This window comes from Phalangium opilio, unplaced genomic scaffold (assembly GCF_054372755.1).
Source record: "Phalangium opilio isolate 3A_F unplaced genomic scaffold, DU_Popi_V2 ptg000329l_1, whole genome shotgun sequence".
Classification (NCBI taxonomy): Eukaryota; Metazoa; Arthropoda; class Arachnida; order Opiliones; family Phalangiidae; genus Phalangium; species Phalangium opilio.
This window is the reverse complement of record NW_028324226.1, coordinates 2,017,622-2,035,118: the sequence shown is the minus strand read 5'-3', so window position 1 is coordinate 2,035,118 and position 17,497 is coordinate 2,017,622. Positions and strand designations below refer to the sequence as shown.

General features: G+C 36.2%; 2 protein-coding genes across 4 annotated transcripts in view; one reads left to right on the top strand and one right to left on the bottom strand.

Moving 5' to 3' along the window:
* The window catches only part of LOC149610233 (uncharacterized), a 366,116-nt gene that overhangs the window by 306,877 nt on the left and 41,742 nt on the right, over positions 1 to 17,497 (top strand). The gene's annotated exons all lie outside the window — the stretch shown is intronic.
* Positions 13,445 to 17,474, bottom strand: LOC149610235 (uncharacterized). 3 transcript variants are annotated; one of them, XM_089859686.1, is made up of 5 exons: positions 17,090 to 17,474; positions 16,600 to 16,993; positions 16,363 to 16,526; positions 16,164 to 16,229; positions 13,445 to 15,804 (listed from the first exon to the last, which is right to left on the bottom strand). In XM_089859686.1, exons 2-5 carry the CDS (start codon positions 16,874 to 16,876, stop codon positions 13,609 to 13,611), a joined length of 2,703 nt encoding a protein of 900 aa, XP_089715812.1. In that variant the 5' UTR covers positions 16,877 to 16,993; positions 17,090 to 17,474; the 3' UTR covers positions 13,445 to 13,608. The 3 variants fall into 3 exon arrangements, with proteins under 3 accessions (XP_089715812.1, XP_089715813.1, XP_089715814.1); XM_089859687.1 differs by having other exon boundaries at positions 17,123 to 17,474; XM_089859688.1 differs by having other exon boundaries at positions 13,954 to 14,140; positions 14,209 to 15,804; positions 16,600 to 17,474.

The following is a 17,497-nucleotide window of genomic DNA, read 5'->3' as shown; positions in this document are numbered from 1 at the left end:
CTGACACAAGCCAAAAAGGGAAGGGAAGGGAAGTTGCCGGGTCAAAGGTTAAAGTTACGTAAACTTTTTGAACTCCGCGCGCTGCTTTGCCTTTCTCTCGTCGGTCCGCGCCCATGAAGGAAATTTAGTCTACTTCTCGCTAGCATCCCCTATGCCTGTATAGTTGAAAAATATTCCAGACCAAATTTTTGGGTTCGAAAAAGCAATTTTTAAAGGAAATGGCGGGAAAAAGGGGGTTGTAAACACGAGGGACCGGACACGTGCAATCTAGCAATTTAATGGAGAGAAGAAGAAAAAAAATATTCTCTTTCAGACTGTACAAATTCGCCGGTCTAAATATGGAGCGTTTTTAATTAACTAACAAAGTTAAATTCTTTAGGCAACTCTATCAATTAACTATGGTGTATAGAGACCTTTCAGATGGGATAGTAGTACGTCACACCCTCCCAAGTCTTACCGCTGTTCTGGTAGCCATATTGGGTGGTCTCAGCTTCATTCCTGCTTTAAACCCACCAATATGGCAGCGTCAACTATGTCACGAGACTCGGATCCTCCTCCAACTGAAAGCTCTCTATGCAGGGCAAGAAAAACTTCGGTGTAATTCGTTATAAGATGCAACCGACACGGACTGTATTTTAAAATTTATAAACACGATTGAAACGACGTGCTAGAAGGTAGTGAGAACGCTAGTGTACCGTTACATAAGTGTTTTCGCTCAGCTAGGCTTATAGGTAATTTTCACTACAGTATTGATAGTGTGCAGACAAGTGTTGCCAGGCATTGTAAGTTCAATTGAACCGCTATCTACAGCAACAGAATGAAAAGCTGCGGGTTCTGTTCGATTCAGTGATCATTCAGTTCGAAACCTGCTTGCAGGAGATGCTCTAATAACAAATTACTGGCAGCCCTTGTGCACGGTTAAAGTTAAGAAAGGGGTAAGGAAATTTCTCTAGCCCGTTTAATACACACTATCTATTGACAGACCCTTGGTGAGTTAAGTTAGTCGCAAGTACTGGGTTTAAACTGAACAGGTAACCAGTCTCCTGGACCCTGGTAACATTATGTGAATATCAAAACCCCCCTTTAGTGGGAACTATGTTTAGAGTCTTACCGATCCGATTTTGGATGAGGAAAGTGTCCGATACCTTAGTAGTAAATAAGCAACATACAAACCGGATGTCCTCGGTGCACGGTCCCAATACACAAGGAAAGGATAACCGTGGGGATAACAATCAATAGGGAAGCAGCGAGTCTATGGAGGTTTTGAGTTTTTGAGACATTTTTGGGGTCTCTCCCCTATATTTTTTTCCCACAGAAATTTTGTTCAAGGGGGGTTGGGAGAATCGACTTTAAAAAATTGTTTAGAAAAACGGGACCCCGTTTTTACTTTAGAATATTTTTTGAATACCGTACCAATCCCATATACAGGGTGATTACAATAAGTCTGCCATAAATTAAAGGCAGTATTCTGAGCGGAAATTGTCGCAAAGAGCATGGGGTCTACAACATTTAGTCACGGAGATATGTGCTCCCAAACATTGATTTGCCCCTAATACAAGGAAAATAGTCAAGCATGTGGAGTAAGACATATCAGGATTCAATAGTCTTCAATCTAAGACAGTTATTGAAACTTTATAGCGGAAGTGTGTAATATTAAATGGGTACAATTAGTGTGCCTACGCTGGCAAAGTAAAGTTAATTATTCCACATGTGTGACCATTTCATTGTTTTAGGGTCTAATCAATGTTTGGGAGCCCCGTAACTAAATGTTGTAGACCCATCCATGTTCTTTAACATACTCTTTCCTCTCAGTTTGACCCAAAGGACACACCGTTTAATTTATGGCAGACTTATCAGAAACACACCACGTGAATAAAAATTTTGGGGTTTTCGTAAATCAAGGACTAAGGTTTATGGACCCGCTGCTGCCGGACTCTACCTAGACAGGAAATTTGGTTGGGAGAAGTATTTTGTTTACGATCTACAAAACTGCATGCAACATCAGATGCGAGCACGGCTGCAAAGATTTTTTTTTTTTGTGAATTGAAATTTTGTTGAAACGAAATTTTTTTTCATTGTTAAAAGAAGAAGGTTAAAGTTCAAAGGATATTGCGGCTGTAGCTAGGGGTCACGTTTTTCAACTTTTTTCAAACTTTTGTAGGGAAAGAAATATTTTTCAATTGTATTTTAGATTTTTTTCGGTATAGGGTTTATTTTCGAATTGGTGGATTTGGGAATCTTATCGGTGAATAAAGAATTTCTCGTGATTTCTTATAAATAATTTTAGATTTAGCAGATGGTCCTTGACTCTTTTGAATTTTTTGTTGAAAATGAAAATCAATTATTTCAAAATGGCATTTAGAACAACATAAAAGACTCGGAGATGAACCCCGTAAAATTTAATTGAAATATCAAGGTCTACATGGGAAATTAATGTTGATTGAAACCGAAAATTGGTTTAAATATTTTTATAATTAAATTAAAGGCTAATTATCCCCCCTTTCACTTGTAGCTGATATCTAAAAAATACAAAATAATATCATAGACAATTTTTAATAGGAAAGTTTTGGTTGAAATGACTAAGAAAGGCGATTTAAATTTAATTATGTTTAATGAGATTTAAGTAATGTGAAATTTTCTTACCTTCACCCGCTCATTTTACGACTGTCTCTAAGCTTCTGTACCTCGTATAATGAACTAGGTTTATACCTACCTTATAGTCAAATAATAAAGAAAAAATAATAATTATAATTTCCCATAATGCATTAAACTAATTTAGTTTATCTCTATCAATATATATGGAAAAAAAGAAAAAAAACCTAGCATATTTTTTTTCTCTGCCAGAACCTCGTTAAGAGAAAATAACAAATTTTAATTAGTAGATCGGATAGAGGGCCATGCACCATCTTTTTGTTTTTGTATAATAAATAATCCCCTCCCCCACAGACCACAGGTAGAAAAATAGAATCCAACCAAAAAATTGATGATAGGCGCTTCTATTTCGAGGGAATAGCCACTCTTACATTCCCTCTACACTTTTTACTGGTTATAAACCTATAATGAATAAGTATAAGTCTGCCATCGAGGTTATAGTCTATGCGAGACAGATTTACAGTCTACAGCGCCATCTTACTTTCAACCGGAACAGAATTGACCCTTTTCAAAGGCCAGGGTTTTCTTAAAGGGATGTACAATGTTTTATGTAGGGGCGTGTCAAAAACTATATTTGAAGTAGTATAGTAAGTAATTGGGCAATATCATGTGACTATAATTTTTGAACGACTCGGCGGATAGATTCGACGTAAATGCCGATATCCATTGCAAATGCACTGACAACGCTACGAAATTCACTCATGTCCAGTAGAGCTGTATTTGATGGATGATAAGCTTGATATAGGCCCTATCTTTACATAACACATTGTACATCCCTTTAGTATGGAACATTCGGGTTTTGTAAACAACAAGGACGTTAGATATGACTTCGAACAAAATTTCTTCGGTGGACTGGTAACGATGAAGTCCTATCTCTTGTCTTTGTTGTCCTCATACCGGAAGTTTTGTCTAAACCCCCAAGCAGACTATACTGCGGCCTCCATTTTGAAAAGGGGTATATAGAGGCATGGCCGTTGATTGGTCAGATTCGCTTTACACGGATCTCAGTAAACGATGGTTTCAATTTCCGCCAAATGCAACCACCAGGAGATGCTCCTATACCTTTATAAAAGGTATATTTTAAACTTATACTTATGGAAAATATGACAGACTTATGGTATATAATAATTTTACCAATATCAACCAAAGGGCTTTAAAAGAAAAAAAAAAACAATTTTCACACCGATTAGTAACAGATCCCTCGGTTTTCACCTGACCATTATAAGAATACAACAAAGTAAAAGGCGGAAACCATTCTATTTAAATCGATATTGAATAACAATGAAACCCCCGTGTAAACAGTGGTAAATTCTCGGAATGAAATTAGTATATGCCGCATCTTGTTTCGTTAATTTACTAAAAACGAATGTTTTTAATACGAGCTACAATAATAGAGAATGATGGAATAGAACAAAAAAAAAAGACGGAAAATTTGTCCCAAACGAATAATGTTTTCTTCTGTCATCATAACATCATTAAAATGTATGCCTTATAGGAGCCTACCAAATTGAAGAACTCTTAGTGTTACAGTTTTTTTACAAGGCTACCCTCCCATCTATGGGGATTTCTGCTGTACTTCTCCCAAGTGCTATATGACTATGTCCCGCTCTGTTTTTATCATTTTTTTATTCTTCTTTTCATAGTTTATTTTTTTCGTCTGCTCTTTTTTTTCGAATGATGTTGAAGCCAATTTTAGTGGCTACACTGTGTCTGGCAGGCTTTTAGACTATTATGTGTTGGTATACTGCGTGTTATGAAGACCGTAGAGTGAGGTATATTATATACCCAGTCAGCTTTTAGTTCAGACCAGCTTTTTTATATAAATTTATTTTGTTTCTCTCCCTCTCTCTCTCGCCACCCTCGCACCAATTTTTTCCATTAATTTTGAAAGCTTTTTACTATTTTTCATTATCCTCTACCAGGAATGCATATAGCCAATAGGAATCGTAGTTTTTAAAATGTATTCCTTGTTAATTTCAATGCGGGTTTAGTGGGCGTTATAATTCGGAATTTCGGATGCCTTTCTAACTTGGATTTCATTGGTTGAACGCCTAGCGAGATAGATTATTCGCGTGGTAAAATTAGTCGTACATAATGATATGTCTAGCTCTTCCAACAAAATCCGCAGTCTTAGATACGTTGAGTGAAAATGGCTGCACAATGATTACTAGTAGGTGTATGTATTCCTGCCACTACATGTAGTTTTATACTGTACATACATTTAGTGGGGAAACAATAGGAGCCGTTTTCGACAACTATACTTCATACTTACGAAGTTGAACGTTGCTGCGTATTCACTATATTTGTCAACTGCTCTTGAGTTAACCGTAAGCCAGAAACTTCACTTATAACATTTTCATGTTAAAAGTACTGCCTTTGAAAATGGATATAGACCTTTCCAAAACGGTTTCAAAGTGTCTCGTGTAAACCCGACTTAAAAGTTTAACTTGGTTCTTGAACCATAAGCTACTGGTGAATTAACACGTTCAAGTTCTCTCTTTTACCCTTGTGACCAATTTTGACCCGCAACAAGGTCACGCAAGTAGTCCTCTCAGTTCACGTTGAGTTTTTTTAATAGCGCAACGCCACACTGACGTAATTATTATTAATTAGCAATCTCCAGCGAACCTAATTAACCATCATTGAAAGTCTGCTTTTAAAATAATAAAAAGTATTTTTGATAATTCCATAATTGATATTCATAATTAAATTGCAGGCAAAGTGGATTTTTTTTTAGTATTTTTCCAATAGTTTTACACACGTTCTTGACTTTAATTTTCCACTTTTTAATCTCCTAGCTATAGAAGAAATATCCCTAAAGGCAGAACGCCTTGCATCCCTATTTCTCTATCTTTTCCTCTAGCACTTCATCCGGAAAACGTGATACTAGCGCCATCTTTTCCTCTTTACTCTTACTTGGAAAATAATGAAATATTCTCAGAATTTCGTAAAATTCTATTTATCCGATATTCTTACCCACTTCTCAATAATTATAGTTATCAATGAAAGTTTTCAATCGTTTAATGGATGTTGTTGAAAACGTACCTATCCTTAAAAATATTGTAAGTTTCAACTTGGATAATTTTTTCTTGTTTTTAAAACGTATAAGAGTAGGTTTTAATATTGTTTAGTTAGTTCCTTTCTTGATTCGAAGGCGTTTCTCTAACGAGATAAAACTTTAGTCTATCTAAAGTAAATATAAAAACGGCGCGACGTACGCGTACAAGACCCACCTTTAGTTTCAACTGACACTCCCATTCTACAGTTTATACACTATTAAAGCTTAAAAATTGGGGAAACTTTCATGTAGAAGCTTATAAAACCAAAAGTAAAACGTTCAGAATAAACTCCAACGATAATGTTTCAAATAGAGAGTGAAATCTATTATTCTTTCTATTACCAAGAAGTGATATCTAGTTTATTAGGGAGAAGGTATAAGATGTCTAAGTATTCGCACGCCATAGTCCCAATCCCCCTTTCAAAATACAAGGGGGGGACGTAAAAGGAGGCCGGGCTATTTCACCTCTCCTCAATCGGAAAATACGTAATTTTCGTCATTCTTGGTGTTTTCAAGAACCAATGAGTTGCTTATTGTAATTTAGAGCCAGGGATTAACTTCGGACCTACGTTTGAACTGGAGATGAAGCTGGAAATGTGGCGAATTTATACCTTCTCCCTAATAAACTAGATATCACTTCTTGGTTATACGATAAAACTTGAGCTTGCGCTGTAGAAACTTCGAAAACAGTTAGTTTTCTTCAATAAATTAATCTTCTAGTAGCGAAGTAAGATGGAGTCGAAATCTCCATACTTATAATGTAGCCTCTGTAACCCCGTCTACGAACCGGCAACTCCCCGCGTCCTCAGTGGGCATTTTGGTAGGGGCATACGGTACTAAAACGTTGACAATGTGTCTTAAAAATAGAAGCAAACTCATGATAACTAGTTTTTAAATGCGGCAGCACTTAACAATCCCTTACCAATGGTGGGGGCGTGCGCAAGGTACTCTGGGTCCGAAGACTTTCATTACTGTACAAGCATCGCAACATGGCCCATGAACATTTACTCCACCGTCACACCTCTCTCCACCATGCAAGTATTAACAATGTGAGTTGCGTTGAAGCAACGTTTTCACACTCGTAACGTTCACCTTCCCTTTTGAAAGTAATTTATTCATTTTTGTTTGAGCTAGGAGTTATATAAAATGAACCGCCCATTTCTAGACCATACAATACACCTTTCAAAAATTAAACTCCTAAAATATCCTACAATATAGGAAAATATATGTATAATATATATATATATATATATTTTTAAAAAAAAACTGTAACTTAACTCAAACAAAGACACGCCCTCGTGTGGCCATAGTGATCCTAAATCGGTAATATCCATTTATTCTTTTAACCTTTAATGCTTTTAACAATGTCAAACTCTTTTCAGGTATATCTATGTACTACTTGTATTTTAAATTGTTAAGCCTCGGTTCAAGAGATCGCGTGATACCTGAATTTACTTTCTTGAGAGAAACTCGCTGGAATATATTTATATTATCATAAGTTCATAAGTTATGTTCCATAAGTTTGTCACTGTTTACTGAGAGCTTGTCATGAAGTGACGTGGGTGAAATGTCATACCTTCTCCTAAAGCGACGCTTGGTGAGACGCTGTCAAAGGCTTAATGCAGGCTAAATAGGAAGATGGAAGTCCTGCAAAACTATCAGAGTGTAGGACTTCAATTCTCGCTTGTCGTTCTCGAACTAGCTCGAGCTATAAGTCTCTAGCATTACGAAGTATAGGTAGTGTTATACTTATGGAACATCTTATAAACTTATGATATCATACAGAAGTAGTTTTGCTTAGCAGCTTTTCAAAAACTGCATAGGTCAAAGCCTTCAAGGAACAGAAGTTAAGAAGTTTAAAATATAAACTGCTTTTTATATATATTGCAATTTAATTTAGTTTCAATTGTGTAAAGCATACTGACAATCAAAACTGTAGCCCTTAAATTGGGTTAAACAAATTATAGGGAATGTCAGGCGTCATTTTGGGGGGGGGGGAACCAATTCGACCTTTTTAAGTTCCATGGATATTTTGTCGCGAAGTGTAAATACATTTTTTGGCGGCCGTGCAGAGTTTCAATATCTCTATCACGTATCAGGAGCCTCTACACTCTTTTTATATTAAAAATTGAGGGGGGTTACTGAATTCCGTGAAATGTTTATTGTCACGGCAATTTTTTTATTCGTTTCCCCTCCCGTATTCAAGCGTATACCTTTGCTTTTAAGGTAATTTAAACTCCTGCATATTTGAAGTCGTTCTAATCAGCACGCGATCTCGTTCCACCCTTATTCGATTTTTCACGCGTTCATATTGGGCTCTAAGTTCCTGTAAGTTCGCTTCGCCTTAACACACAGCCGCGTTAGTGTTGGAACACTTCTACAGGCGTTTTCTCGTTTCTTAGCTAAAGAAACTATGACAATAAAAGGCGCAAAAATGTTTTTGGCGGGAATAAAAGGCGCAAAATGGAAGGATTTGATCAATTCGCGATTGTTTTATTAACCAAATGCTTCTCGTGTGAAAATTCTCTTTCACATCCTTCTCATCCACCAATGAATTCTTTCACATTTCGCCCGACCTTCTTAGATCTGACATAGAAATAGTTTCCAGGTTTAATGCCAAGGTGTCTTTATTCGGCCTAAAACGTGCCTCTTAAAACGGATAAAGTGTATCATAAAAAATAACATAGAACACATACTAGCTCACAATGTTTATAGATACGTGGTGTCTCGCACCGGCGCTGAGCTATCTGAATATATACCAGCAGCCAGCTTTATCGCTGCTGTAGCATCACTGGCAGTGTTGTGATTGTAACCACGCACGGAATGCACAGTTTTGGCGGGAAAGAGGTCAAAGTCAATCGGATAGAGAAAAAGAAAAGAAAGGAAAATATAAAGCGTGCTAAATACAACCCTAATGCGAATGCAACCCGCCAAGCCGATTTAGTTTTCTTTCCTCATAGACAAATAATATTCCATAGAAACGTCCCTCCGCTCCGAGTTAAGACTAAAGAAGTTTAATTATTGCCCTAATTTATAACTAAACATTTATTTGTTAAAAACATCATGAAATATCGCTGTGTTTAATTATTTTTCTTAAATATCTAAAAGCTAAAACAGTGTTTTCCTAAATGGGTGATACATTGGGACATATGGGAAATCAATTTGATTTAATTTTAGAAGTAGGAATGGAGAACGTTTAGTATTTACTTCAGCCCGACTCATAGCCCTGTAAAGAGCCCCTCCCTCCAACACGTAAAGAAAATTTTTAAATTATCTTATTGGCTCACGTTTGGATGACGTTGCTGACGGGGACGGCGAAAAACACTTAATTCCTTTTTGCCTCTGTCGCTATGAGCCGCCTCTTCTTTCATACCCCTCCGTCCCGTGGAAGGGGGGTCCGGGACTTTGTCGCGCACCCAGATTACTCTGTTCTCCATTCCAACTTCTAAAATTAAATCTATCCCTGGTATTAGTAAATGTCCCAATGAAATATATCTTGTCTAATCTTTCGTGATATCTTCGCATTAGAAAAGCCACGTCCTTCTCTACTGGACCTTCCCCCCTCTTGGCTCTAGAAAGCTATTTTGGTTTTTTTCTTCTTCTCTCTACAATTCCCCTTATATCCATGCTCCGTCCATGTACGTGATATTGATTAAAGACAAAGGAGGGTATAGGCGAGATTAAGGCTATATAAATATGATTAGTTACACCTTTCATTGTATTATAACACCATGGGTGGACAAGTACTCGTTGCGTGTATGCAGTCACAGCTTTCGTCTATATATATATATATTTATACAAAATTACGTTGTATAAAGTTCATCGGCATTGCCCAGAACGTTTCACTTTTTTTTGGTTTTTGGTTTTTCTAGATGCAATACACTTGAAAAAAAAAATGGTTTAACGCCGAACATAGTTTTGCTTTTTCTGTCCCTTCCTTGAACGGTATACTGAAAGTATTCATATTATTTTAAAGCGTTTAATTAGCTCTTTAAATAATATTTCTAACAAGTTAGTCAAGCCTGTAGTTACTGTATTGGGGCATTCCATGCGATTTCGACCAGTGATGTCACCATAGGTCAATCGATTTTTTTTTCAGATTTTGTACACCGTTAGATACCATTAAGAAACTAAAGTTTCCAAGTTTTTAGCGTAAAATTTTGAGAACTTTTTGAATAATGCCAATTTTTAAAAAACCCACTATTTGCAAATAAATTTTTTTCTTTTTGGACCTTTTTACTAAAGGTGTCATAACTTCTGTTATATTTAGTTTTTCTTAACAAAATTTAGCAGGCTTGAGCAGTTAAACTAGGGCTATTCAACGGTGAAATCAGCAAGGTTCTAGGCCTATTGCTATTAATATAAACAAATAATTTAATGAAAACTGACCCAAACCTATTATCAAAATGATTTAAAAACAAATTCGAATTATTCTGAGCTACGGTTCAGTTTAAGATCGAGTATTCCCATTTATAAACTAAGCACACAGTCTCTTTTCATACTGTCATGTTTCATTCCAGAACTCTTTGCACCTTATTACAATTATCCCTACGACATTAAGTACGCGTATTAATGCGCCTTATACCTTTCTTCAGCTTACAAAACACTTTTTGAGAAAAACTATGGCGCCCTCTATACTACTAAAAACCCATTTTTTCCCCGACTCGTTATGAGTGACTTTGAAATGGACCACGGTCGCGTGAACCACACGAGGCGTCAAGACGCGCTTAACGTTTTCCCCGTCATATTTTTGCCCCCCCCCCGCTCGTTTTGGAATGGTTCTCCAAAAAATTAACGAGGCACCGAGCTAGAAACGTTGAAAATAGTAATTGTAGACGATTACAATTTTTAGCTTCCCTGAGCTCCCCTCCTCTTACTATTCCATTTCCCTCATTTCGAATAGGACCCACTTAAAACAGTCCGAAAAGAGAACCGGAGAAGCCAAAATGAAAGAGAGAGAGAAAAAAAGAAGTAGCGATTAAAACTTGAAAAGTGTAATTGCCCGGCTTAATGTTTCTTCTTTTAAATGAGTTCTTTTTATAATGAAGTTGGCTATATCGTTTTCTTTCTAGACAAATTTATCCCATGGGGACATTTCTAAATAAAACCCTTATAGCGTAAAAACAGTCAACCGACTGTAAAATATTTTTGATTTAAACTGAGGCCGGACCATGTCCAAAACAAAGAATAGGCAATGGACAGCGCTCAAAATGGTCTTTTGGACTGCTGATAACCGACTCAGATTTGACTAAGCATTTTCGTAATCGGCTGACCACAGTTCATGCGTTTTTGAACTGAGACTGGGCCATAGTCCAATATGTTCAAGCCAAATGGATACCCAATGGACAGCGTGCCAAATGGTCTTTTGGACTGCTGCTTACCGACTCAGATTTGACTATAGCATTTTCATAGTTGGCTGACCATTTACCAATGCCCGTACACTTATCAGCCGACTCAATTTTTAAACTGATACTAGGCCATATAGTCCTCCATGTTCAAGACAAATGGATAGCCAATGGACAGTCCGCAAAATGGTCGTTGTACTGCTGCTTACCGACTCAGATTTGACAATAGCATTTTCATAGTCTGCTGACCACTTCCATTACATCTATTACCTGACTCAAATCTGTTTTCAACTGAGACCAAGACAGTGCGCGAAATGGTCGTTTGGACGCTAACTGACTCCCTTTCAACTAGCATTTTCATGATCGGCTGACCACTGCCCGTCCAACACACAGTCAAATTCGACTAGTATTTTGATATTTAGCCCGAGCGCCGAGAGTAGGTCTATATTTCTTCCCTCAAAACTATCAACTCTTAATTTAAGTCATGCTTTGAAACACGTGCCTTGCGGAAGCAATGCAGCCCCTTCTGTTAACTCCGTCGCGAGTCCGCATGAACAAATTCCCCACTCTGTAGGCCTATGTCTCTATGAAATATTGTTTCGTTTTGTTCGTAAGTACAACCCCAAGAAAACATTTTCTAGTTATATTTGAAGCTCGCCTATAGATATAAGTTAAAATAATATCGCGTGACCAGCCTCGTTTCCAAGATGATAAGCAATGAGAACAAATTGCAGTTTCTTTCTTTTCTATTTTTAGTTTTGTTGATTTTCACATTTTCTTTTTCTTTTTGGTTTAATGCGTAAATTAAAGACAATGCGTAGAAAGGCCGCGAGATAGGGACATAATTTCATACTCTATGCCTTTGTTTTTATTAGTTCAAATTAGTTACTTTGATAGTAGTTAGGTTTTAGTTTTGCCGACGTGGTTTTAACGATTTCACTTATTTTTGCTTTCGGGGTCAAGTTGGAATGTAGTAGCAAAATCTTCAAGCGTAAAATTGTACTTTAAAAGAAGTACTTTATAGCGTGTAAAAGGAAAATAATTCAAGGCTTTACATTACATAATTTACCTAAACGTTATATATGGTGAAATTGACGCCATTGTAAATGCACTAGCACCATGCACTAGGTATATTTTTCTTTTCGCAAAAACACATCATATTTGAACGAAATGCATACGTGTGTACCATTTATACCTTGCAATCGAGCCCCATTTTACCATGAACACACCTTTATACAGTGAGAATTTTGAGTCGAAAATGGAACTTCTATGACATTTTGTCCTAAGAGCCACCCTTTCCAAGTTATGATTGGAGTGTTTTACGGATGACCCCTTAAATCTATATCTATACATATAAATCAAAGTCCTGACTGACTCACATACTGACTGATAATCAACGCCAAGCCCAAACCGCTTGCCCTAGAAGGCTGAAAATTTACAGGAACGCTACTCAAAAGTAGCAGGCGCGTACAAAGAAAGACTTTTCAAATCCGCGGCCATCTTAAAAAATAATAATAATAATAATAATTAAAGCTTTTATTTATGGTGCCCTGAAATGTAAAATATCTTCTCTATGCAACAAAGTCCGCGCGTTTCAACCGATTTCACAAATATTTAGTAAATCTCGTTTCCTTTAACCTATAGACGGGCTGAATGGTCTTTCGGGTTCGATTTTTTGCCATCTTTTTAAATGGCGGCCAAAATCTTAAAAACCCTTCTTTATGGAATATTGTCCGCATGAATAGTAATAAAAAATGTCCCGACGGGCTGACGGGCAAGGCCGAGTACCTTCGCTCCTAGGGTGCTACAAAAATATTAGTCATCAGTAAAATCTACCCATTCTTTATATCATTTTGATGGAAGTTCTTATTACACTCGAGCGACGCCGCGGGTAACAGCTAGTTTTAAGTATGAAACTGAAAGAAATTGCTAATTTAATTAAGGGGTTATCTGTAAAACATTCCAATCAATACTTATAAACGGTGTCCCTCATGGACAGAATGTCATAGAATAAATATATTCGACTCAAAATCACTCAAAGAATCCACCACTGTTCTTCGCTATTAATGGCAAAACCCTTTATGTTTGACCCCTCATCGCCTGGCACTTGTACCATATTTTCAATATCCGCTTATATACTCAAATGAACAAATATTACTCTGCCTCCCCTTACAAAAACATTCTAAAAGAACTCTAAGAAGTCCTATAGAGCTCTAAAGAGTTCCTATGGTGCTCTAAAGCATATAGATTGTGCTATAGAAAAACCTTTAGAATTTATTTTTTAAAATTCTAAGAAGCACTCTAAACAATGTTTTTCAAAACAATTCTATTAAATCTGTTTAAAATGCTGAAAAATATTCTTTAAAATGCTGAAAAATATTCTTTAAAATGCTGAAAAATATTCTTTATTTTTCACAATCTTAAGAATCAAAATTTATTTTTCTCAAGAGCTTTAACGAATAAATTTTAAATATTTATTTTCACCAATAGTATTTGAGTTATAAAGATAATTTAAAAAACTGAAATAGCTATATTAAAGAAATTTTACATCAATTAATCACATTCATAAAAGTTGGGCATTTCGATTACATAAATATAACCAGCAAATTTTGGAGTGTTTGTGCCAAGGACCAAAACTTTTTCTTTTATATCCGATACTGGGTAAGCCAATATTTTGTTGGTAAATTTGCATTTAGAAGAAATTTGATTATTCATTTGCGACTGGTGATATATTCTTAACTCTTTCACAATTGCAAAAAAATTGAAACTACAGGAACAATTAATTGAAAGACAGTTGCAGATGCCATCCTTTAACCTGTATAAACCTTGAACTATACCAAAGGACCCATTCTTTAACTTTATTCCGCAGTTGCATCTTTTGGCTACTTCGTGAGAACAAATTGTGCGACCAAAAGTCGTTATTTTTGTAAATTCCCGTGCAGTTTTCAAATTTGAAATGTTTCCGTTTCCCAAATATGGTTGAAAAGCTAATTTAACAGCGCTAGTTATCACACACTCTCTTGGTAAACCGTGAGCGAAACTTAAATCATTCACTATACAAATTCGTTTCAGCAATGGGTACCCTCTAAGCAAATCAAAGAAGTAATCTTGAATGTCTGATGCAGAAGTTGAAAAAGCTTTGTCAGATATTACCGAGATATGACTTAAAATGGCAAATTTTTCAGCTATTTGATGGGGCACTTTCTGTGTTCCATTAAAGAGTTTCATAAGCTTGCCATTCATGTTTTCAAACTGAAAACATGATACAGCCCATAAAGGTCCCCAATTAGTTGCAGTTTCGTGCAAGTGAAGAAGCAAATGGACATTGAAGGTCATAGTATCGTTTCCGTACAATCCAGAATATTGTTGAACAAATATTCTCAGATAGTTGGCAGCTTCTAGAATCATTTCAGGTGAAACTTTGGCTGATAGCAAAATTTTCACACTGAGCACTAAATTTATCCAATGTTTAAAATATATGTCAGGGAGGTAATTCTTTAAAATTACAGGTGAGTAAAAAAGGAGCCACGAACGCCATTCATTAGCGTGCCACTGTTTTCGATCTTTTATTGTTCTCGGTGTTCTTGTAATCTCGTCGATGGGCTTTAGCGAGAGAAATATGCTATCTATCTCATCAATTTTCCTTCCAAGGTAATATTCACGTTGATAGCTAGACGAGTCAAACCACATACATGACGTTGCTTTCACCACACCTTGACAGACAGAATGCATATAATCTACTACGAATCCATTAACTACGTTAAAATAATTAAGGAGCATTAATATAGAAAATCCTTTGACTCCGTTAACTGGTTTTTTAATTTGTATCGCTGTTTTTGCATTTCTTTTCATCTGTGCCTCGTCCCTTTTCTCAAATTCTCCTGCTTCGTATATTCTTGTATGACCGTCACCTCTCAAAACCATTTCGCCTTGGTTTAAACACCAATTACACCCGTAGGCTCCATTAAACTGATTTAAATTTTGCAAGGTACAACGTGCCACTGAATCACACGTCAAAGGCCCTGGGAATACTTTTATTAGTTTCTCCTTATTTGCACCTGCACGTTTATACTTGAAACCCTCGGATGACAGCTTATTTATTTGGTCTACAAATGGTTTTAAAAAAGTGTTCATGTCTGGTTTACCATTTCCAAACCACAAAGCAGCCAGCTGAACATCTTTTTGGCCGGAATATTCCAATTCATTGAGAACGTACAGTAATGGCCAAATATTGAAGTTAGATGAGTGAAATACAGGTACCCCGTCGGTATTCCATGTGATTGAAAGGTCATTCTTTCCCAAGCCCAATTTTTTGTAACAATATCCCTCTTGCAATGGATGCAAATTGGTTCTTGGCTTAAATTTCTCTTTGGTAGCCTCATGTTTTTGTAAAATTGTTTGAATTTGATTTTCAATATCAAATACGAGGAAATAATTTCCATTTTCCAAAGCTCTTTCATAAGATACCAAACACTGGCAAAACTGGCAACATTTTGACGTTTTTCCAATGTACGCACAACATTTAGCACAGTACATGTGAAATGTGAATAACGACTTTGAATGATCAAAATTTTTATAGAAGCGATATAAAGTTTGTGGTAATTCAGTATCGCTAGGCATATGAAAACTCAAAAGCTTTAGTAACGAAGCCGTTGCTTCTTTGCTTTCTTGGAAACGTATAATATGCGCCATAGTCAGCAACAGACTTTGTCTTAATGTGATAGATGAACCAGCATAGAGCTCTTCATCCTAAAAGAATAACATAAGAAAAGTATATTTCAAGCATAATAATAGATTTTTGTGTAATGGCCATAAAAAGCTTGCGTGCGTATAAGCATCCTTAATTGAATGCTTGCTTTTTAATCCTAACCAAAAGACCTCAAAGTACGGCTAAATTTGAGATAATTCTCAAAATTCACCCTCTGCACTACAGCTTTTTATCTCGGGATATAGCTTATATAATTTGACTTAATCTATCGTTACAAATAATTATATAAGATAAAAAACTTGAGCCTAGAGGAAATTTACTAATATTTGTAAACAAATTAATAATAGCATATAGATTAAGTCACATAATACAGCTGAAAGATATGTGGTTCTGCTTTTACTAGAGTGTCTTCATGATCTTGTTTCTCATCAACCCCTTCGGAGCCTGATTCGGAAATTCTATCACCCTATAAATAGGAAAATTACATTTTTTAACTGAACTTAGCGTTCACATGTCAGGTGTATATTTATTAAAAAACAAATTCAGTAAATAACTAACTCCTATTTCAGTCACCTATTTTTATACCATGACAGACTTACATCATTAGATTCGGTGGGATCTGAATTTCGAACATCGCAATAATTTGTTTCGGGCCCAATGTCATTAAACTGTGGTTGACCATCGAATGGAATGGAATGATCCGACGTTTTTTCAGAGCCAGATTCACAATCATAAATACTGGAGTTTGTCGATCTAATAATATCTATAAATTTTAAAATTATAGTTTTAATTAAATAATAACCTAGGGTAAACAATATTTCCTTCTTGTTTTATACCTTGGGTAGAATCCACCAAACTGTCTGAAGATATTGTTGAGCTCGCGCGCAAGGTCATATGTTTGAGATGGTTATTTACTCCGATGGTAGATGTTGAGGGCTTGTTTAATACATCGAGAGGTTCATGATTCTGAACATTGGGATCAGGTTCAAAAACTAAATTCTTGCTTCTCTTGTTTTTAGCATTTCGAATTCTATATTCAGTCTTTCTTGGAATTCGGAAAACTCCAGTAAAATACGGCTGTTTCCAAAGACTTGACTTCGCAACTTTTCCCATTTCGTCTAGTGCCAAAAACCTCAACTGGACATTAAAATCTTGTATAGTCCTTAAACAGCTGATCCTTTCCGAGAAAGTTCCCGATGATATCTTCAATAATTTACACTCCAAGGCTTACTAATTCCAACAGGCAACAGCAGAAAATGTTTATTCAAGGCTTACTAATTCCAACAGCAGAAAATGTTTATTAAACATTTATGACCCTTATCTTACTTTATCATAAACTATCAAAAGTTTCGTTAATACCGGTTAATACCAATTAATTTTGAAAAATTAACTCTATTTGTTAAAATTAATAATATTTTGCTGGCAGGAAATATAAGGACCGCGGAATACTTTACAATTAAGGTTTATACGCAAGGAGGATTCATACCATTTGCACAAGGAGCTCTAGACCAGGCAATTTGGAGTGTAAAATAGCAGACGATTTTACACTCTAAGTCGCTTGGTCTCCTTGTGTTAATGGTAGGAATCCTCCATGCCTGTAAACATCTATATTCTATATGCTATATATCCTGTTCCAGTCAGCTAGTATGCGCGCGCCGTTTTACCCCCCAAAAAATTTCGTATTTCCTTCTTAACGGATCACGTGACGTCTGGCTCCTCGGCTCATGAACGCTG

Excerpts from the sequence above, each read along its gene's own strand:
- LOC149610235 (XM_089859686.1), bottom strand. The coding sequence starts at position 16,876 with ATGGGAAAAGTTGCGAAGTCAAGTCTTTGGAAACAGCCGTATTTTACT. Across the intron at positions 16,527-16,599 it reads TTTGGTGGATTCTACCCAAG|ATATTATTAGATCGACAAAC; the intron begins GTATAAAACAAG and ends TAAAATTTATAG. Across the intron at positions 16,230-16,362 it reads ATCCCACCGAATCTAATGAT|GGTGATAGAATTTCCGAATC; the intron begins GTAAGTCTGTCA and ends TCCTATTTATAG.